Source organism: Micrasema longulum, unplaced genomic scaffold (assembly GCF_059751315.1).
Source record: "Micrasema longulum isolate JH-2025_06_02 unplaced genomic scaffold, ASM5975131v1 h1tg002333l, whole genome shotgun sequence".
In the NCBI taxonomy this organism is placed as follows: Eukaryota; Metazoa; Arthropoda; class Insecta; order Trichoptera; family Brachycentridae; genus Micrasema; species Micrasema longulum.
Window position 1 is genome coordinate 258,732 of NW_028279483.1, and position 24,219 is coordinate 282,950.

Consider the following 24,219-nt stretch of genomic DNA (forward strand, 5'->3'; position numbering starts at 1 on the left):
CCTCATTCATTCACGCATACACACATTCACATACACATGAATACAAACGTCACACAAATAAAATTACTAAACTTCTTTTCTTATATATTATGTGTCATTATATTTACAGTGGATTTTTGTAATTGGCTTTAGTATTGTTAAGATTTTTCTAATTATTTTGTTTATGTAATAGCTGTAAAAATCCCAAATAAAATGAAGAAAAAAAAAAAAAAAAAAAATATATATCAGAACAATATTCCATATAGAGTTTAAAAACTATACGAGGACAGTCAAGAATAATAAATATGCGACTAAAATAACATTTTAAAAAAATAAACTTGATAATCTAATAAAAAAAACTAAACGACTTAGATTACCTTTACAAAAGATGCTAATAATATAATCATTAACAATGAATGAATTATGAATTGATTTTTTAAACATTTTAAGTTAAATCCGTAAGGGTTTGTAAATGAATTAAATCAAAATAAATCGTTATAGCGAAAGAATGGCTTAAAGAATTTACGATGCTAATCTTAATGATTGCAGAAAACGAGAAAGACTGAAAAAGACATGGTAGGACCAAATTCAACAGAGTAAAAAAATATTTTCAGGCGTTGCCTAGTATGTACCTGAGTGATATAATTCAGTAGATGAATCTTACCCTCATCAATAAAGATTTCAGCTCTTTAACTTTAAAAACATCAAGAGATGGAATAATTGAAGGATGTTTAAACACAGGCATAATGGTGAATGTTACAGTGTGTAAAATTGTAACTTAAACTAGCTAATGACAAGTCTTATAGGCTTATGCCTGTAAATTTGGCAGCCTCCGTGGTGTAGTGGTCAAGATGCTTGACTCACACACGAAAGGTTCCGGGTTCGATTCCCGGAGAGAACAGAAAAAAATAAATGTGATTTTTCTCAAGCCTGGGTGTTCTGTGATCTGATTCACCACTTTAATTGGGCCTCCTGGCTTGTTGTGGTGCAAAAAAAAAAATTTAAAAAAAATAATTTATAAAATGCCTAGACTCCCATATTCCCTTTTTTAAAATGTTATTTATTTATTTAACTCTTTTTATACATATAAGGGCGGGCATATTGCCTTAGGCAATTTCTCCCTACCTACCCAAACCGTCCAGTTTGAAAAAATTACAAGACATATTGAATCTTACAATTTTATACAAAAATTAAAAACAAAGATTAACAAAATAAAAATGTTCTTTATGTCTTTCGTAATAATATATAAAATGATTAGTTTGTTTATGCATATTGTTTTTGATTCTTTTAGTCCATATTTTAACTAACTGTTTTTAAAAATTGTCTTTCAAAATGAATGCCGTGTCGTGTCGATTTGCACGACTGAAATAAGGCATAGGAAACATAATAGACCGCTGTTCTCCACAGGAGGGGTGTTGTTGGGAATTAAGTGAACAATCTGCACACTGCACACGCTGACAATCTAATTCGAAATTGCACAAATCACACACGTACTTATTATGTGCATAGATTATAATTTTGATCATGCGAAAATAATAATTTATAGACACTTAACAACTTCCACGTCCACTGGTTTTGATAAGTACCCTTCTCTTCGCCAGGACACTATTTTACTAACATCAGAAGATATTGTTGTTTGGTTGATTGGGTGGGTGTTCAACATATACATCGATAACTGTATGAAAAAACTGAAAGATTTAATAATGGAAGCAAAAATGAGTGGTATAACTGTTCACTGTCTTCTGCATGCGGACGATGCCGTGCTTCTTGCTAGCAGCAAAGAAGTCCTGCAATTCTTGGTAACAAAAGTCTACGATGTATGCAGGAAAAGCGATTTGCTTATGAATGTTGATAAATCAAAAGTGAAGTTTTTTGAAAGGGATGAAAATATAACTAAATGTGCGATCAGTGTGAACGGAGATATTTTGAATCAGGTAGAAGAATTTGTGTACCTGGGAAGTATGTTTACTTGGGACGGAAAGGCCGAGAAAGATATTGAAAGGAGGGTGAGTGCCGGGAACAGGGTGAACGGTGCACTGAAATCTAATTTGGCAAACAAATGTTTGTCGCAGGAGGCTAAACTAGCAGTTCACAACGGAGTTCTGGTGCCAACTCTAATGTATGGGAGCGAATTATGTTATTGGAAAAATGATGATGAAAGTAGGTTAAATGCTGTCGAAGTGCGATCCCTCAGGCTAATGTATGGTAAAACGATGTATGATAGGTGAACAAATGTCGAGATCCGTGAAGTGTACAAGGCTGAGACATGCACTATCGACAGAATCAAGAAAGGGGTGCTGCGTTGGTTTGGACGTGTAGAGCGAATGGACAGCGAAAGAACGGCTAAAAGGATCTACAATGCAAATGTTGATGGATGCAGAAAACGAGGAAGACCGAGAAAGACATGGCACGATCAAGTCCATCAAATACTTGAAGATGGACATGTCGAAAGTAGGAATAATCGGCGTGCGTGCATGAGAAGATGTATGAAAGTAGAGAAAGCGAGGTCTGTATGCCAAGATAGAGTGTTATGGCGTTCTATCATCTCTGCCTATCCATACGGAGAAACGGCGTGATGGTTTGTTTGTTTGTTTGTGTTAGAAGATAAAACTTTTAATTTTCATTATTTCAATGAGGCGGAAACAAGGACAATAAAGATAGGGTTTCCTAGGACAGCGGTGCCCGTATTTTAACGGCCGTAGTGAACGGTGATGCGGTGGACAGCCGTCGTAACTAGTGTGTGGTTTCCTAGGAAAACGGTGTTATCAACACCATTTAACACCGTTTCCCTAGGAAACCACTCTCTAGACGACGTTACGACGACTTCCCACCGCATCGCCGTTCACTACGGCCGTTAAGATACGGGCACCGCTGTCCGAGGAAACCATAGCTTTATAATGAAATAGAAAGGGTGAATCGCGTGGGTTTATATGGATATTCTGATTGTGATGCATAGTTTTGCTCTTGAGGCCAATCATCCACGCTACTTTTCGAAACAGACGATCCAATCTATATATAACTATATATTTATATACAAATAAATCGCCGTTATTAGTCTCCGTGCGACTTTGTGCAAACATTTTTAATTTACGTCCTTGAGGTTTATATATAATAACATTTTCAGTGTGTTGAGTGGAAAAAAAGTTAGAAAGTTAGTTTTTCATCCATTTTCCAGACTAAAATGAATATATTGAAAAATTCGGAGTATGTTTTGTGAATATAAAAGTTTGTATTTTAACGTTTACAAACAACAATTATTTTTAATGGATACTAAATTGATTAATTTCCTTACAACTTCTTAATTTCTACACATTTACTTATTTCTAATGATTTTTTAGTAATTCTAAAACAATTAAAACTGACATTTGATACTTTTTCGAAAAACGGATTCTTACACCAAATGCACTACTGTTGGTAAGTAGAGCAGAGTTTGACATTTAAAAAAAGAATTCTATATTTGAAAATGAATTATTTACAGCATTGGAATTTAATCATTAACAAGAACCTAGATACCCACTCAAATTCAATTTTTGAAAATTAATTATTTTAACTTTTGGAATTCAATCATAAACAAGTTCCTTGGTACATACTTACCAATTAAAAGTTACACCATCTTTTTTACGTTTATCCGAACGGTTTTTACACGATGTCACGACACATCCAAGCATCTCGGTTTCGAATTAAATATCATGCTCACGTAGAAACCCGGCTGGCGGTTAAAGAACGACTAAATTCACGTAGGGCAGTACTGAGCGTTTGGGCATGAGTTAGTGTCAGAATTTAACAGGGTTCCGGGTGCGCCTTTGTGTATTAATAGGTAGATGGTTTTAAATAAGAACACCGAATCATTTTCTATGGTTACATTAAAGCATTATATAGTAAAGTTTTGTAAGTATACTTAATAATGTTTAATATTAAGAGGAAACGCGGTACGACTTTTCTTCATACAAACGTATTCCCGTATTTTCTGTCTGGATTATGACACTAGAGCGGTGAATTTTTAATACACTATAGATATTTACTATTGGCGAGTCCGTATTGTTTTGTTTTTACAAAATTGTTCATTATTGGAACTAGACACAGTTTTATCTTCGGGCGCACGGTGCGAACTATTTTTGAAAAACGCAAAACGTACCGATACAGAAAGTTTTATTCTGCTACTATGTCTAAAAAAAAATGACAACTCGATTGACTTTTGAGGTGCGGAAAACGGGACAACGAAATGTCGATTTTGTCTATTCTAACAAAAGATCTGACATGCAGTTGTCTTTTTCGCACGGAATAGGGGAAGCATCTGCAAGACAGTGACAGGAAAACAATATTCGAATACCTATTTATCAATATTCTCTGTCCTCACAATTTATGTTAACTGAAACACAAAAATAATCATGTATACGCACATATTAATTTATCAAATATTTTTGTGTACCGTATATTATATTATTTTCACATATATACTTACTGTTAACTAATTTTCATTATTTGTTTTTAACAATAATTTGTTGATACCATTTTTTTATACTTATAAGTATATGAAAATGTATTTATTTTTTTGTTTGAATTCTTTACAATTTTCTTTTTAATTCAATTACTTTTATTATATCCATATAAAATTATTTTTTTCTTTTTTACTATGTAAATTTTCACTTTTTATTTTGCATGGCAGTATGCTTCTTATTGTTTCTAAATGTATACAAAAAAGCATTGTTTATCTTTTAAATTTTTACGCACTATGTTTGTACTTAACTGTATATTTTTTGTAAATGCCCCTTGGGCGTATTGTAAAATTAAATAAATAAATAAATATTTAATTTGGACTAAATGCAATAATTGATATCAAAATTTTGATTTTGTTCGATTTAAGTACAAATACAAAAAAGAGACTTAAAAACCTTAAACCTTCATTTTGAACAAAAAAGTTAATACAGTAACTTTGGCACAAGAATATTAAAATAGTTACAAATTATAGGAATTAAAAACACACTTTTTACTGTTTCTAATCTAACACTGCAATGCAAAATCATGGTCGAAATTGCTTTAGCTGTTCAAGTTACAAGGACTCGTCTGAAGCGACTGCAATAATACTTAATAATTCGTGTAATGATCCTTTCACAATAATGAAGGAGTCCAATCTTGGTGAAGGATTGTGATTGGTCTCAGAGGATGTGGCTGATGCGGGCCCAGACTCGGGGGAAAGAAGAGAAATTGATGCGGGAACAGGGTGATCAAAACATGAAGCACAATAAATAAATTTTGTGCTCGTATACAAAGAAATAGCAGATGTCAAGTGTCAACGGTTAAAAGCAAGTCTTAGTTCTGTGAAGGAGTCACTTTAGTATGAAAAACATTAGAAAATACAAGATACAGTAAACATTGTTCACAATAAATTTGTTCATTATTTATTTTTAAATAAAAATATTTGCATCTCATCACTGGACCTAGAGGTGTTTTTCAGTAGCCTACGTTAATTCGAGCTTTCAACCTTAAGTCTATGCATTTTTTTTACGGTTGGCCATTTCTCGATATTTTTATTTTTTTATCGTCTGATTTTTTGGAAGCAAGCTAAAAAATCAGACAATGAGGAATTCCACTGTTTTATATATATTTTTTCTGTTAGCGTCATATTTAACTAAGCAAAAATATATACATATATATATATATTTTTTGCGTTATTTACAAAGATATGATTTTTCAAAGTTACATTTATCAAATACCGCGCTGTAATCAGTGTGTCACTTTTCAGTAGTGACGTCATGAAACGGTTGGCATTCTTACATTCACTGACCTGACAAGGATCTATGGAATATTGCTTTATTTTTTCATTTAGTTGATCGTAATTTGCTCATTTCTATGTTATGGTTGTTTTTACGAACGTTTCGGTTTAGAAAAACCTAGAAAGTTGACATAATCTCTGGTTGAAATGTCAAATTATACTCTTTTTTTCTATGGTCAAAACGTTGCAGGGGCTTTAAGCGGAAACCGGAAATACTACACGTAGATATAAGGAGTGACGTCATTATTTACGATTTTAAAATGAATACTATTTTTAACATTTTTTGATTATTTTTGCGTGCGTTTTTGAGATATTTTATCCTACTCCAAAATTTTTTAATATTCACGTGTACACGAAAACATTTTTTAAATTAAATTCCGGGTTGGGCTGGAATTCCTCATTGTAAAATTTCATCCATTCGCAAAAATAAAATATAATTTTATGATTGTATTTCTTGTGATGACAAGTATGTAATCCCATAGATAAAAAAGATTCTAAAAATCGCTACATTATTTCCAACTCTTACCTTCTACCTTCCCATTCAAACAGATTTATAAATGTGAACTATTTAAAATATAAATTTTATGATCAATTAGCATAAGTTTTTTTAATGCACTCAAATAATTTACATATATTTTTTAACGTTTCCCATTACGTAAAACAAAAAATACATTTTTGCGTACAATAATGGGGAATGACATTTTACTTTCTATTTACTAATAATATATTTTTTAAATTGATTTATTTAATCACAAAATGAAGCATAAATAATTGATTTAATACAAAGACATTGTTTTTTGCGACGCAATCAGAAACAGCCCGTCCCCGTGAAAAAATGATTTTATGAAAATAAACTTACTATTATATATTTTCAATTTAAGTGCCGTATAAAAATTCTTGCTAAACTATTTTGTATTCCTGACTGTATTTTTTGGGCTTTAATTAGTTCGTTTAAAACAAACAAATTGACTCACAGATTTTTCTACGGAGCCAGATCAGGTCTAAGGCACGAACCCTAAACTGTCTTCTGCCCTTTTTGTGTCCAATTTAAAATTTGTATAAATAAATAAAAATATTTAAATTTTCTCCATGCTATTTTTTAACCTTCCTCTTATAAATCAGCTGCATATAATATCTCCCCCTTTCCACCCCCCTGTATCCTCTACCGCTACCCTACCTTCCCGTAGCACCAGTTCATCCTGCGTGCTTTGTTCTCTCTGTGATTATCAAGATTTTAAATAACAATCGCAGTATTTAACATAATGTCTAGTAAAAGATCGTCAAAGTAAGTCCTATTCAAAAGCCTCAATGAGGAATTCCACTGTTTTCTAATTTATTTATTTTCTATTAGCGTATTATTTAACTAAGCAAAAATATATTTTTTTTGTGCATTATTTACAAAGATATGATTTTTTAAAGTTACATCTATCAAATACCGCGCCAAATGACTGTAATCAGTGTGTCACTTTTCAGTAGTGACGTCATGAAACGGTTGGCATTCTTACTTTCACTGACCGCGGTAAGTTGTACTTCTCCAGCCAATAACAAAACCGACAAGAATCTTTGGAATATTGCTTTGATTACTTCATTTAGTTTATCGCAATTTGCTCATTTCTATGTTATGGTTGTTTTTACGAACGTTTCGATTTAGAAAAACCTAGAAAGTTGACATAATCTCTGGTTGAATTGTCAAATTATACAAATTTTACTCTTTTTTTCTATGGTCAAAACGTTCCTTACAAGGTGCGGGGCTTTAAAGCGGAAACCGGAAATACTACACGTAGATATAAGGAGTAACATTTTTTATTTATTTTTGCGTGCGTTTTTGAGATATTTCATCCTACTCCAAATTTTTTAAATATTCACGTGTACACGAAAACATTTTTAAAATTTAATTCCGGGTTGGGCTGGAATTCCTCATTCACTCGTTGATGCGCCTGTAGCTCAATCACGAATAACTATCGACGTGCTAACAAGCGACGTTATAACAATTTTGTTTGTTTTATCACCATGGTTGTTTATCGTATTCGCGATCACAATGGAACATTCGTGAACACCTAATATTAGATGTCATAACATTTACGTTACGCGACGTATAATCGCGCGTGTGACGCCTGTAATTGTCTTTCTCGCTCCCGAATAATCCTGTAGTATCGAGAGTGACACGTAAAGAGTATGTGAGACAGTTTTAATATATTCAGTACTCCTTTCGTTCGCACTCCGCAATATGCAACACATTGGTAAACATTTTGTTGTATTTATCTCTGATTTTTGATAAAATCCCCTTTCTCTTCCCAATAAGTATTAATTATTTAATACAAATATTTCAACCGACACATAAATGTATAATGAAGGAATGCAGAAAATCTTAACCCAGAATTTATTATATTTATAGAGATATTAAACTTATTAGATGCAATGTGTACTAGCTAACATCACCGGGAAGGGAAAGTGAAACAACACGAACTTTGAAATAATTTTCATTTGCAAAGTACATAATTAAGTACTGGCTTGTTTATGGAAATCTTTTCTAGAAATAATATTTTTTTCCGTTTTGTTGGGTTCACTGTGAACAAACGTTTTATCTTAAGGCAAGACTAAAGCAAACTGCCACGCCGTGTTCGCTTCTTTTGGAAATTTGTCATCCGAGGGAGTTGTTTTTATCAAACTTAATGGGAAAACATAAGATTTTATTATATGTATATATTTTTTTAAATATAAAGAATAACTGGTATTGAGTATTTCTGTTTTTTTTAAATGTATTGTGTAAATATGTAGTATATTTTTTAATGTTATAAAAAAGGTTTTATTTATTTTCATACAAATTTGAATGCAACAAACTCTAAATAATTCTTAAACTATTTTCAAAAAAAATATTTAAGAAATTCTCAAATAATATTAATTTGTGCTTAATCAAATTTTAATTCATTTTAAAATTCTAATATGAAAGGTTTTATACTAAAATTATGTCCGGTTTAAATTTTTGGCTAAATTATTTTATTAACTTAATTGTTTACAACAGTTGTTTTTTAGTACTTCTCGTACCTATGATTTAGCCCTTCCACTATAGATTTAGAGGTCGAATGGGTCTATTTTTGCATCTAATATAATTTTAAACATAAGTGCTCACATCCATTTATAATTTACCCCATAATCACAAAACAGCTCGTATTAATTTAAAAAAATGGTCATGGCGCATAAGTAATCGGCGTGTGAACAAAATATGAATCTTATATTGATGCGGCGGCGTCCTTTCTCCAGGGTCAGCCATCTTGTGTAATGAGGCGGTCAAATCCAATAATTTGGTCCTCATCAGGTAACGCGGTCCAGTGGGCACTAAAGACCCCATTGTGTGCCATTTGTGCCACCTGTGGACACGTCAAAACTACCCCGCATCGCAAAGGAGCGAGCGGGTCGCTATTGTCAGTTGTCCCGCCTAAGCAGTAAGCAGGTACTGTTTTTTGTCGTACAGAGCCAGTAATAACAACGTCAAAATTGAAGAATATTTATTTAAATTATAATATTTGTCTTTTCTCTAACCCTGAATCCAATAAAAAAATTGAGTACCTGTAATCTAAAATCATTATTTTGGTTACAAATTGTCTTCCTTAGTAAGGAAAGCATTATTGAGAAATATGGTAATACATTTTATGGAGTTTATGGCTCATTTGAGATGATCATAAAAATACACACGGCACGATAAAGTTACATGGATCGATTGATTTTTATTGAATTATGATTTTTTTATTTATTTATTTAATGGCAAACACACTAATCGATACCGTACGAAGCCAGCTAATCTACAATGGATTTCTTTATTCTGGTTTTTTATCTGAGAGCAGCCATCGAATCAAAAATACTCTTCCAGAGTTCCAGTTCTATTTCACACATAGAACTGTATTTTGCATCCGCTTGAATACAGAAATATAATGATTTAAACATAATAATTTTGTCAAATTTGTCGATTTCTTACACGCTCTCCGGGGATCGTCTAGGCTTGTATTTCTTATGATCCCGGGCTCCGGTTGACGGGGCCCACGGGGGGGATTCAATAAAGAATGGGCCCCCATCGTCTAAGTCCGGGTTCATTCCCCAAGTCACGCGTCACCGGACATAATATGACGTCATTCCAAATTGGCAGGCCAAGTCAAAATACTTAGTTGTGACGCGTTTCACGAGAGAACACAATTATTGCTACATTTACAAGAAACTTCAACCATTACGCATTAGGGGTAGGAAGAGAAGATGGGGTGCCACATTTATCTATCCTGACATACATTTCTAGCTTCTTCTGTATTCACAAATCTTGCCGTACATATTCTTCGATTGTTTCTGCTTTTGACAAGACCAAAAGCTCAATCACAGTTAAGCTAGGGTTTCCTAGGACAGCGGTGCCCGTATTTTAACGGCCGTAGTAAACGGTGATGCAGTGGACAGCCGTCGTAAAGGTGATTAGAGAGTGGTTTCGTAGGAAAACGGTGTTAAATGGTGTTGATAACACCGTTTTCCTATAAAACCACACTCTAGTCACCTTTACGACGGCTGTCCACTGCATCACCGTTCACTACGGCCGTAAATATACGGGCACCGCTGTCCTAGGAAACCCTAGCTTAATACTCGTTGCGATAAAAGTTTCTCGCCGCGTTATTTACCGTTTTACCGATTCCAATAGAACATCGACATAAATGCATCGATCGAGAATTGGAAAATATGACTTTTTTTCACATTTTTCTTTCACATTCTATGAAACACTATCCAGTTAATTTTTTTTAGTACTTATTAGTAGCAAAACAAATATTTTTAACTTTGTAATTTTGAATTCCCGCATAAACGGTCGTTTCATTGGCCACGCCTCTAATACGTTCTGACCATTCAAATTTGTTTGGAACATTATCACGAATTTTGACGTCACAACTATCAAGGCCAAACTCCAAAATGTCGAGTTTTTCTAGTGACGAATAAAAAAAAAATATTTCTTTAACTTATATATGAAAACATTTCTCCACAACATCCATATTGATTTTGAAAATACAATTAATTATTCTAAATCAATTAAAATATTTTTATCGGTATTCGTAGTATGTGATATTTCTCTATCGTATATAAATGCGTGGCAACATCTAATAATTTATCTCATAATTTAAAATATTGACGATTTGCTCATTTCGATATTTGGCACGGTTTAATTATAATATTTATTGAATAATGGAAATCACTCTAAAAGTTAAATTTAATTTGTTTTGTAATATTGTAATTGTTTGTATGCAATTTAATATGTTTTTTTTAAACTCAATTTGAGACAGAAATAAATGAAACATTTGTTAAACACGGTACATAATATTTTTTGAGCACAAATTTATGTTTAACATGATCAAGTGACGACGATAAAATAATCTGTCCTTGCGCATGAGTGAGTTTATTGCCATTGTAATCACTGACGTTGCTTAAGGACTTTTAATCAATGTCGATAAGCATCTATGATTGACTTGACATATTGATTTATCTGTAGCTTAATCACAAATAACTATCGACGTGCTTAAAAACATGCTTAGCATTTGAGCGATCACAATGAACATGATTAAGTTATCAAAGTCATAAGTCAACGCATGTGTAATCTCTAAGTCAACGCTCGTGTCGGTTTGTTTTTTGTTTTCCTCGTAAATAAACGCAGTTCATTGGCGAAAAATCAGCGTTTACTATAAAAAATAATACAATATATTGCATTTGCAAAGAAGTAAAAAGTATCTTAAAATTAAATTACAATCACTATGGCAACTGCTTTTCTTGACATTTGACTTGCTAACCGCCGGCTAAATTTATTTATTTATTTATTTACATACTACTGTACATTTTTTGAGACAATAAGTCCCAACTCCATGGGACTAAAAGTCCTGTGTTGAGATGGGACGAGCAATTATATGACACAGAGTATATCACCACAAATATAGAATTAGAAACATCAAAAATATTTAAAAAAAAATATATATATGGCACATCAATATGGTAAACAGTAAACTCAAGCATTTGGAAAATCATCAAGGAGTTTCCCTGAAAATGCAATGAATAGCATGATAAATAATAAATAAATAAAAATAGCAGTTTTTGAACATTTTCCATATTTACACCGGTGAAATTTAAATACGTGATTGCACAGCAGGGTTATACGTGGCGAAACGCAAATATTTTGACATTAAATATTAGGTTTTCACTGATGTTTCATGGTGATCGCGAATACGATAAACAACCATGGTGACAGTTTTGTTTAAACAAAATTGTTATTACGTCGCTTATTAGCACGTCGATAGTTATTTGTGATTGAGATACTGGATGTGCCAAGTCTTTCTTTGCCGTTCTCGCCGCACCAATTCTCTTTCTGTTTAGCCAATTTTTCGTTATCCATTCCTTCCACATGGCCAAACCATCTTTACTGATCCTTTCCTAATCTTATTAATCATTATACGTCTCTTCGATTCACATTATCGTTTGGATTTATCATTCGTTATCTAGTCTATTTTATTTAAGGTGACTAGAATTTTTTTCCCCAAAGAATATCTCGTCGGGCGACTTGCAGATTTCACGCACGCAAATGAATGACCACGTTATCTTCATTAACTACGATTGGTCTCCTTGTAAAGATTGTGTCCTTACACTATGTAAGTACAAAGAAATATTGGTCCATGATTGCTCTTGTTCCGGCAATACGCTCCCCTTGTGGCGGGTCCCGGGTCCCCGCTGGGGCCCGCCACGCTCCAGCGATTACGCCCCTAGGGGGCTGGGAAAAAACGTAACCATATTTTTAAAAAATATATAAAATTGTCAGAAATCAAACAGACACTATTTTCAAAAAAAATTTCCGCATCCGAGCGGATGGAAAATACAGCTCTGGATGTGTGTTTTCGACTAGATGAATTCTCGGGAGAAAATCCCGAAAAAGAAAATTGAGTGGAGATAAGTGACCTGAGTTCGATTCCATGCGGGCTGGACGCAAAACTTTTTTTTATTTTTGATTTAAGGATCAACCCGCTAAGCTTTAGAGGGTTGTCAGGGTGGGATAGAGGGGCATATGGAAGGAGATTATGAAAAATACACCACCAATTGAAAAAAAATATTTCTTGAATTTTTCTCTTGCAACTGGCGGGAATCGAACCCGCGACGCCAGTTTTACAGTTAGCCGGCTAACCAACTACGCCACGGCGCCTGTCAGTTTTTAATATGGTTTTACTCTGCATATTTTATTGTTCCTGGACTGATTACCTTACCTTCCATGTAATAAAAACGATCCAGATACGCTGTAATGAGGAAGTTCAGTGCTACAGGATATTGGATATAAAAAGCGTTTTCTTACACGCGGTAAAACTTAAGAGCATTAAATTGTACGGCGGAGTCTTGAAAATGTATTATAAAAAAGTAAAAATGTTTTTGATAAAAACGAAGTACTTTGAATAACGACACTAGTTCTTCAGAATCAACCAATGATAGAGTTGTGATAGATTTCCGGCTTGCGGGAAGCTAATTCACCAATCAGCATAACTCACCGAAGAGAACTTGAAGGGTCTCACGCGGATTAATCTCAAAATTACAAAACTTTAAAAAACCAATCGGGTTGTGATCCGTGGCAAGTGTCTCGGGCTCACGGTTCACAGGTCCGTGGTTCGAATCCCACTCTACCTCAACTTAATTTCCATCTTCTCATCATTATCATCATTACCTTTCCGCGCCTGATGGTGCATAGGGCACTGCATTGGTACATGAATAGCAGTGTAGAGGATTTATTATTAAACTCTACTTGATAGTAGCTATTTGTTAGTTCATGTTAAACATATTATGGACAAATGGATTTAATGGATTTAACCTCAAGGAATAAATAAATAAAACAATTTAAGTTACTTACAATTTTTGGTTTATTACACACGAAAATACAAAGATTACACAACTAATATGAAGTGAAGGGGTCAACACTGTTCTGGCATTGAGACAACACTATAACGTAGGCAAAAAGGTCCATAACCTTTTGCCAGAATCGTGGAAAGACGGGAGTGTTGTCAAGTTACGGAAGGTGTTGACCTCGCTCTTTCATGACATTGGTCGTAGGGAGTCAGAAAAGTTGATGCGTGCCACGGATTGGAGAACCTTACTGGATGTCAAAAATAAAATATAAAAAATAAGGAATAATTTAAAAAAAATATATTTATAGATGACAACCATGAAGTTTCGCATAAATAAATTGTCTATGTTTTTATGAATGTATGTATGTGTATGCGCATGGGTGTATGTACGTGTGTGTGTATGTACATGTGTATATATGTGTATATTTATATATATGTGTGTATATATGTGTATGTCTGTATGTATATGAATCAAAATGTGTATCCGAATAAGTTTATATTTTGTTTGTCTGTGCTCTATATTAATTTGTTAACTTTTATAATATATTAAAATGTAATTGCCTAGCTTGGAACGGGGTATGTACCCTTGTTAGCTGGGCAAAGTGAATATGGAATTGTATTTTGATAAAGAGTGTGAATAAATAAATAAAAAAATAAAATAAAAATAAATAAATATTTTCGAGTGAATTTGAATAGATACTGGTGAAGACAGAGAAGGGCGAGTGACGTGTTACGCGCCCTTATAAAGGTCCATTGGGCACGGTAACCATAGACAACAACTCTCTGGTCCCCACAGCAGCGTACAGCAGTCTCTAACATTAGTTGTTAGATTATTCCACAATCATGCGGCTACTACTGTGAATGAGGAGGCAAGAAAATTAGAGCGATGACAGGGTATTAAAAGGGTATTAAAAATCTCGTTACTAGAACGAAGAGATAGTCCGTGTTGTGAAAGAGGTTGGATGAGCTCTCTCAGATAAACAGGCGAAGTGGGATTATTTAAAATATTGTGAAGAAGTGATAGAATGTGAATGTTTCTTTTATGTCTGATACTGAGCCAGTGCAGTTGCGTGAGATACTCGGTTATGTAGTCAAATTTGCGAAGATCAAAGATATAACGAATACAAATATTCTGCAATCGTTCTAACTTATCAAGTAATTCAGAGTTAGTATTTGGATAACAAACATCACTATACTTAAATATTAAATGTACCTGAGGTTCATATTAACGACGGTTTTATGTTGTAATATTTTTTAAATATATGAATGAAGGACCTCCATGGAAGTGACAGAATTTTTAGAATAAACATTCCGAAGGTACGCTTGTCATTTATGTACGTACGTCAACAGAAATCAAACAAAACGTTATCCGATTATCCTAAACTCTACCTGTCCAGTCCATTTTGTTATTTTACCTGTTAATTTTAACGTTTTGGTGATTAAAATCATTTAAGAATCATCGAAAGGGTGTACATTTTTTTTTAAACTAGTAAACCAAAGATTTTCCAAAGAAACTTATTTTAATAACAATATTTTGAGCTTGTCCTGTTGGAAGGCAAAATATCAGATTTCACCGCTTAGGGAGTCATTAAGAAAACTAGCCAATGACAGATCATAAGCCCTGTAAATGCCTAGAATTGCATATTCCCTTCTCAAAAATGTTCTCTGTCCCTGTTGTAATTTGTTATTTGAACAAATTACAACAGGGACATGCGGTTTTTTTTTATTATGAAACATCTCTTTACGTATTATACCATACATATTCTCTACTAATGTTAAATAAGTGCTTTCAGGACATCCAGTTCTAATATCAAATTTAATATTTAATACATATTTTTTAATTTACTTTTTTGGTCATTTTAATTTCATCCAAAAAAAAATTATAGCAGCACATTAAATCAACTATGCCAGTTAATAGTTTTAAGACTTAACATTAAATTCACCATTTAAATTAATGCAACATAATTCCGTTTTAAAATATACATTTAAAACTGTTCTATAAACGTGACTATGATACGAGTTACTTTAAAACGACAAAGGGCAGATCATGCCCCCATTAAACGTCCTTTGATTACTTTCAGAATGTCACTATTATGAAAAGCCATTCTTAATTCCCCGATTGAAATATTAAAATCTTCCACAAACACGAGTGTCAGTTCCCATCAGCGCCACAATGAGCCACCATTTTGTCTGTTTACCTAGCTTTACTTGAAATAACACGGGGTACGGGACATTGTACCCACACCGGCTGATTTGGGATTAAAGGTGTCTTATACAAATATTGTTTTTGCGTACAACTTGGCTACACCGCTGCCGTGACGTAGGGGGTGATATGACGAACTATGCTTCCTAAACATAAATTAAAATTATTTTATTTTACTACCCTAAAGAATGACCCCCACGTCAGAACAAATGTTAATTACCTATAACAAAATTATTAACTTCTGGGGGAATATTGGTTAAATAAATCAAATTAGTTGGTGGAATTTCACGAATTAAGCATTTAATTTACGCACATAAATTAAATCAAACTCGTGGATTGCCTAATGCTTTTAAATAGTTGGTTTAGTTACTAAATACGGTTTCTGCTGATAATACGGATATATTTTTCTGTACATATCGGCAGTTCAGCAGATATTTATTTTCTGTTCATTAACTTGTCATTCATAATGTTATTCTACATGATATTTAGAGTTTACACTAGGCAATGGGTCAAACAATCCGTAAAGTAATGCTGACTCCAATAATTATTTTTGAATAAATAAACGTTGGTTCAACAATCTTCTCCCATAAGACGAATAAGTGAAAATAATAAAACAGAGACGTGCAATTTGAAGTATAAACATACTAAATACATTTTTTGTTGTTGTTTGTGATTATTTTTTATTTTGAATCTTAAAATAGGGCACACATAAACATATTCTTATGTGTGCTTCAATAATAACAATGTACATATAGTTATTATTAATATTTAAAACATTAACTTTGTGGTCAAACATTTAGTACAAATATTAAATTTATGAGTTGTTAAACACACCTTTCTTAATCTTCTGTTTGAATTTTGATTTTTTTTTTCTTTATAAATGTTTTTTTCCCTTTCCATTATATTTTTTTACTGCTATATAAAAAATAGAATTTTGTGACTTTCCTTTTTTTTTAAATGGTAGTCTGATTTTTACCGTTTCCCTGGTATTGTGATCATGTTCATGTTGGCTTTGATATTTTTTTTACAAAATTCTCTATTATACACAAACATTACCGTATTGGAAAACATTATTTTCTCACATGTTAGTACTTTTAATTCTTTAAACATCAACTTTACACATTTATTGCCATAAGTAAAAATGATAGAGATAAGGATTTTCGATTAACGTAATTTATCCATCTGTAGAATGTCGTAAATTTTGCGTGAAGTTACAAAAGTGCCCCAGTTATCAATCGGCCATTTTGAATGTCAGTTTTCCCGCCCTGTCACTCGGAGGCGCCTCTCGTCAGCTCACCTCTGGCGGAAGTTAGACGTATAATAGAGTGTCCTCAGCCCGCTTTGTGCGGCTAGGAGTGGTCTTCCCGGACTCATTACGCCATTGATTCAACGGCCACTCGGGTTAATGTGTTTGCGCTGGCCGCGCGAATCGGCCGCCGCTTTCTTTCTCAAACGATCTCGCCATAGAGTTTACCTTTCAAAGAGTCGGCCATAGACTTCTAAACAAGTCAGCCATAGACGTGGAGGGCGCCATTGACGCGCCAGCTTGTGAATTGCACTTCGTTTCACGTGCTGCGAGCTCTTCTAGGAAGACATAAACACTCGTTTGTTCAATTTACCAAGTGCGAACAAGAGTGTGTGTAATTACCGCTCTTCAAACTTTAACATCCAGAAGCTATACACGTGGCCATTGATATTAATTTCATCGTTCTTTGCCAATTGGAATTAAATTAATCACAGTCAAATAAAAACCAATTGGCCGCTAGCATATAAATTGTGTACCTATTACACTCACATTGTCAAACAAATCCATGAAACTTAATGTTTGAATAAAAGTACTTTTAATTATCAGTATTCTGCCGCATCAGGAATCTCATCGTTTTCACGTATAAAATAAATTCTTCACCATTAGCAAAAGTTACAGAGATGACAGACTTATGTATTCTTTTTGACAAAAAACTGAGTTTTATTAAGAGCATGAGAACCTTGTGATTTTTGCTGCGAACGATACGAGATTTTGAGTCTATAAAATAATGAAAACATTGTATATTGTCCTAGTGCGAAGTCAAATCGGGTATAACTCAGTTATATGCTCACCGTATTACAGGATACATGTTAAGGACATCAAAAGAGTTCAGCATAAATTTTTGCGCTTTATCAATTTTAAATTAAGTATACCGATTGAATACATAAATTACACATACTTAAATGATTATATAAACATCCAAACATTAAAAAACAGACTATAAATTAATGACTTGCTTTTTTTGTTTAAAATAATAACATCAATGTTCGATTGCTGTGAACTTATCAATTTGATTAATGTGCGAGTACCTGGTCGAGTTACCCAAAGTAATACTCTGTTCTAATGCGGTCCATCATCGACCAATTCGCCAGTAATGCGGATGCATGAACTCGCGAACCAATATGCTAACAACATCGATGTCTTTAACGTGAGTCTTGTAAATTTTAAATATCAATGTATACGTTCCATATCAAATAGATTATAATATTATGTTTATATTGTATTTTATAACATTATGTACCTAGCTGCTTTAAACCTTTAACATGCATTTCTTTAGCTTATTAAAAAAAAAAAAAACTATTTTAAAAACAAATTAACTTCTAAACACAGTTCTATGTTTTATTTCTATATATTGCATTTTTGAAAATTTATGTTGTTTATTTACTCATCTTTTTTATACCAACTTTACTTCTAAACACTGTTCTATCTTTTATTGCTTTATATTGTATTTTTTTAATTTTATGTTGTTTATATACTCATGTTTTATATAACTTCCATGTATGTAAAAGCTTTATGGGCGTGAAAAATTAATAAAATAAATATTTTTTGATTTTGTGTACACAGTGCCATGTTGTAAAGTAGAAAACGTAGGTACACAATTACAAATAAATATTGGTACCTAAACTTCAACTCGCCTAATTACGTGCACAACACAATATAATATATTAAATAAATTAGTATTGTTTTTTTTTACTTTACCGTATTGCATTTTCACGGTGCGGTAGCATTAATAAACCAATCATTTAAACCATATATTATTGTCAATATTCTCCCCTTTAATAAAATATTTCGTCAACGGTGCAAGGATTCTTTCGTTGCCAAATTGTTTGATATGCTTCCCGATAAAACTACGTTAACAGATAACAAAAAAAATATTTTTAAAAATCAGAATCCGGCTGCAGAAAATTAGCATGGAAGAAATAAAAAAAATGTTCGAGTGATATGTCAACAATGTACTTAAATTAAATTTCGAACACTTTTCAGTAATTGGGACAGGTTTTCCTTTCCCTAGCGAGGAGGACTCCTAAATTTATTTTGTAAATGTTTTTTTTTAAATACAAATTAACGATTTTAAAATTTAAAAAAAACTTTAATAACATATCATAAGCCCTTCAACTGCCATGACGTTCATATTTCCTTCTCAAAGAGGTTCTTAATATGTAACGAAATATTTGTCGAAATCGGTTGACTTCAATTCAAATAGTTGTCATCCATGAATCGGGTTGCGGTCTTGTGGTTAGTTTCTTAGACTCAAGGATCAAAGGTCCGTTGTTCGAACCCCACTCTACCCCCCTAACTTGATTTCCATTTTCTAATGGTGAGTTATTTGCAACTCGTTGAAAATGGCCCTCAAAATGAAATATTTGGGTAAATCTTAAGAACGCAAATACTTATTTAAAAAAAGTTTGTTTCGTGGGTTCGTCTGCGGATTTTAAAATGTTAGATAAATATATATTTACTTGCTTAAGAAATTATAGACACAAACGTGGATCTCGTGGATCTCAAAGACAGGTTATATAAATATCTAAGTCATGAGGTATTGCATCACGAAAATGGCGCTATTAAGTTATTTTTAATAATAATAAGCCTCGTAAACGCTTTAACTTTTTTTTAAATTCACCATCATTCCTCTTTCGGATCCCGGTGGTGCATAGGGCACTGCATTAATCAACTGTGTGCAGATAATTTATATTATCTGCTACCTGAAGGTAAGGTGATCAGTCTCTCGCTGCAGGTGCCAGTCGAGGACTTAAGCATCCTTTAAAATCAATATTTCACGTCTACTCTACCGGAAATCGACTCCAGGAGCTCAAGAATGGAAGGTGAACGTGCCTTTTACTTCACAACAGGTGAAATTGTCTTTCGACGATTTCCTTATTCAGGATTTTTACCTGAGACTATTCATCGAGCCGAGAAGTTAGATCGAAAAAGTGCCTAGTTAGAACTACTACTGTCTTTTCAAACGTGTAGTTGCAAACACGCCCCATCCTTCGAGAATAATTTCCTCGCTCAATGTCAGTTTTTCCTTTTCTTTGCATTTTCCTCTGCAACCCACGCTTGCTAGCCCCCAGTTTCCATAGAAAAATCCTAAATATTTGATGCGGATCTGTTCTCGAGCGTCCTTCGTTTTCCCGCGCTCGCTTCGCAGACCGAAGTCTGGCGGCAACTGCATATTTCTATGGCAGATCGCAGACGATACAGCACAACAAACTTATCTGTGGAACGAACAAAAATTGAACTAACGACACGCCATTTTAGATGCATCGTCCAACTGTCAGATTTATGTAAAGCCTTCATTGCATGATATTTTTTTTATTAGAAATTATATTTCGTACGCTAAAAAGGTATGTATCAAATTTGCAACAATGGGAAAATATTAGGTATGGAAAAATGTGTTTATCTTTAATACATTTAATGATGGAAATCGAAAAAGTACTTCTTATTTATTTATCTATTTTGATGCACAATACAGTGCTACTGCTAAATACAATGTACATAAATTATATAATTAGGTAATTACAAAAACATATTTAAAAAATTACAAAAGATTATTTAGGTTCATAAAAACAATAGTAAAAAAGACGAATAAGCCACTAATATTTATATTTGCACAACATAATTCGGTTCTAGGTGAAGTGGTCAGTGCGTCTGCCTACCACGTAAGAGGTGTCGGGTTCTATTGCCGACTTAGTTAACTAACATTCTTGTTTGAATTTGTGGATTGAAAAAAAAAGTTCTGTATCATATTTATTACGTAACTACTTTTTCTCTAAAACTCCTAATATCAGGCAGGGGAGAATCGTGCATAGAAGCGATTATGCGGAGCTAACTATTATATTTGACCATCCATAATAATGTTTTACGGTGATTTTATTTACAGGAAAACAAAATAATAATTACTATATCTTTTAAATCATTGCAACCATTTGAATGTTTCTCCAAATATAAATGAACATATTAATAAAGCACGCCCAGCGCCAGTAATGAGCCAAGGAACTAGCCGATTACTCCAGATTATTTCTTCGTACAAATAAGTGTACTATATTTTGAACATATTAAACCCAGTAGCGGAATTTTTCTCCTAGAGTAAACTTGCAGATAACACAAATTCTTTGAAGATTCTCGATTTGAAAAACAGTATTTCAAACATTATTTCTTAAGGAATATCTGTCTTTGAGATGATACATTTAACATGTGACTCGCAACACACGTGGCGCTCGACGTGGCCGATTTTGGCATTATTCATTTCTAGAACAAATTGACATTTTAATCGTTATAAGAATACCTTATACTGACTGAATGATCAACTTTTATATGAGTTATGTGTTAAATTAACGGATAATGTAGCTATGCAATATAATATATCACAAAATTACGTAGTTTGAGTTGATTTCATAGGTGAGAGTTGTTGTATCACACAGAACTACATAAAAAATAGCAATTTACAGTATATATCACTTACATTATGTTATATTATGTACTTACTACGTAGGTACAAATAAATTGTATTGTTTTATAGCGTATCTGCAAATAAAATCACCGTTCGCCACTTATATCACGTTCCTTTTCCGATACGGGCAACACTATACTTACATACTAAGGCGCCCTTTTTTTCTAGCTCTACGGACAAGTTTGTTTATTTGTACCAACATTTTTTCAGTTTCATTCAAGATAGCTTTTTCGGGTGGAGATTCGTTTTAATTCTAAGAAGCTGCTTTGTGAATATCTCCACGGGGTTTAAAAACGATTTTCTTATTTGTTTCAGGTGAAAATTTGGTTTCAGAACCACCGATATAAATGTAAAAGGCAGGCGAAAGAAAAAGCAATGGCCGAACAGAATCAACACAATCAGGTAAGAAATATAATTTTATACGTTTATAATAATAATATAAAGATCAGTTAAGTATTCCTCAGTCATTATATAGTTCTTAAGTCCCAGAAAAATATGACTTGATAATTTTAATCATAACCTATATTACTACATAAAAAAAACGTTTTAAGTACTGATTCGTCTTGTATTAAATGCTAATTATTGGTAATAGGGAAATATAACTTTTTTTTACGCTTTTTAAGCAATGAGGGTCTATGAAATACCGTAGAGTAAAATATTTTTTTTACTACTTATTAGTACCTGGCATAAAAATCTTTTTAAATTTGTTATTTTGAATTCTTGCAAAAACGGTCGTTGCATTGGCCACGCCCCTAATACAACACGACATGATTCATGTTTTTTTTTTAAATTTGTTTCAAACGAATCTTGACGTCACAATTATCAATGCCAAAACATATCTTCTAGTGACATATTTTTATTATTTCTTTTTAAAAGTTATATATGAAACATTTCTCCTCAATATCCATATTGATTTTGAAAATTCAATTAATTATTAGGGCTTCTAATAAACATTGCGTACAAGTTTGGCATCAAAACGTCATACGTGCTGTTTGTCTTACAAGGCACAACGTTTCATTTTCGGGTAATTCAAAATTTGCATATTTTAAACCTTTGTAGAAAATTTGCGTCGCAATTTTTTGCTTAATTAAAAATAAAACTATTTAAAAAACGTGAAAATACCCCATTAATCATAAGTAAAAACACAGTATGTCAATTGTTTCCAAAGCATAAAACCTGTGTGTGTCATATCGATATTGATATTGTTTTAACTTTGCTGGAATTCCTCTCGTCCATGCGCTTTGTAGCTGCACGATGATTGGTTATCTTGCTTTCATATATCAACTTTAAAATACCTAAATTTTGTAAATGGGGTCTAGAATTCCAATCGTCCATATGCTTAGTAGCTGCAAGACGTGTTGTAATCTTACTCCTTTTTATTATTCATATTTTTTTAATACACTAAATTTATTTGTCCATTTTTAAAATGTGTAAATGGGGGCTAAATTTCTAACTGTCTATGCGCTCTGTAGCTGCAAGACGTCCTGTAATCTAGCTTCTATCTGTTATAATTTTTGATTGATCTTAATTGAAAACGAGGAACTAGAATCCCAACCGTCCATGAGCTCTGTAGCTGCAAGACGTACTGGGATATTTATTAATTGTACTGCGCCCTTGAGGTGATTTTCACAAAAATGGCGCTATATAAATTATCCAACTACATATAAATATATATATATCTAAATTGAGTTTTTGCTAATAGATCTCTAAATATTGTGTTATTAGTTAAAAAACTTTAAACACATTAAATCGGTTTCATACTGAAATATTTTTTTGCTGCTCATTGCCGTATTTCAAATGGCTCTTAATCTTTCGTCGAACATATTACCTCATTTTGTGATTTTTGTCAAAGATCTGCGTTTTTGCTTATGTTGAACCTTGGAAGTATTTAAATTAAGGTGACATTTTTAACGAGTTGTAAATAATTCACTATTATAAAAGGGGAATCAAGTTGGGGTAGAGTGGGGTTCGAACCTCGGATCTCTGATCCATGAGTCCGCAATAACACCCATTGGACTAAAACAAGATTTATTGATAACATTCCATAGATAACGTAAAAATAGAAATTAACGTTTTTTGTAGATATTCGTCGACTACACTCTACGTTGGATACAAAGTATCAATTTATTCATTTTATTGTTTTGTTTTTGTTATTCTTATTTATTTATTGAGCTACGAAGTCTTTTGCTTTACCGGATATCTTCAAGATTGTAAAAATAGTAATACAAAATAAAATTTAAATAACCGAACAAGAATCAATATTTTAAAAATAAATCCATTATTTGGATACTAGAAATTGAAATGGGGTGTAAACAGGCGCATTCGAATATTACATAATATACCATTTATGTTTACACATGGCGTACATTTTAGCTCCCGTGACGTAGGTACCGGGGATGCATCATTGTGTGAGACGTAAGATGACAGACTAGAGATATGAGAACAAACAAATTACAAGCTCTGTTTACTTACAACTGGGAGGGTGATAGAATGTTACATTCTGCAGTTTTATTAATATTCCGTTTTTACACTTTATCCTACCCAGTGGTGCACATGGCGCCGAGGTGTGACACCAATGAAAAGTTTCATTTTTATTTCAATTTAAAAAGAAAAATTATGGCC

General features: G+C 32.9%; 1 protein-coding gene across 2 annotated transcripts in view; it reads left to right on the plus strand.

Annotated features, from left to right (window-relative positions):
• Positions 1-24,219, plus strand: part of LOC148272446 (thyroid transcription factor 1-like) — a 111,597-nt gene that overhangs the window by 77,719 nt on the left and 9,659 nt on the right. For both annotated transcript variants that reach the window (XM_088240036.1, XM_088240037.1), the window contains one exon: positions 21,913-21,999. In XM_088240036.1, coding sequence (XP_088096162.1) covers positions 21,913-21,999 — 87 coding nt within the window. The remainder of the gene's footprint in view (positions 1-21,912; positions 22,000-24,219) is intronic.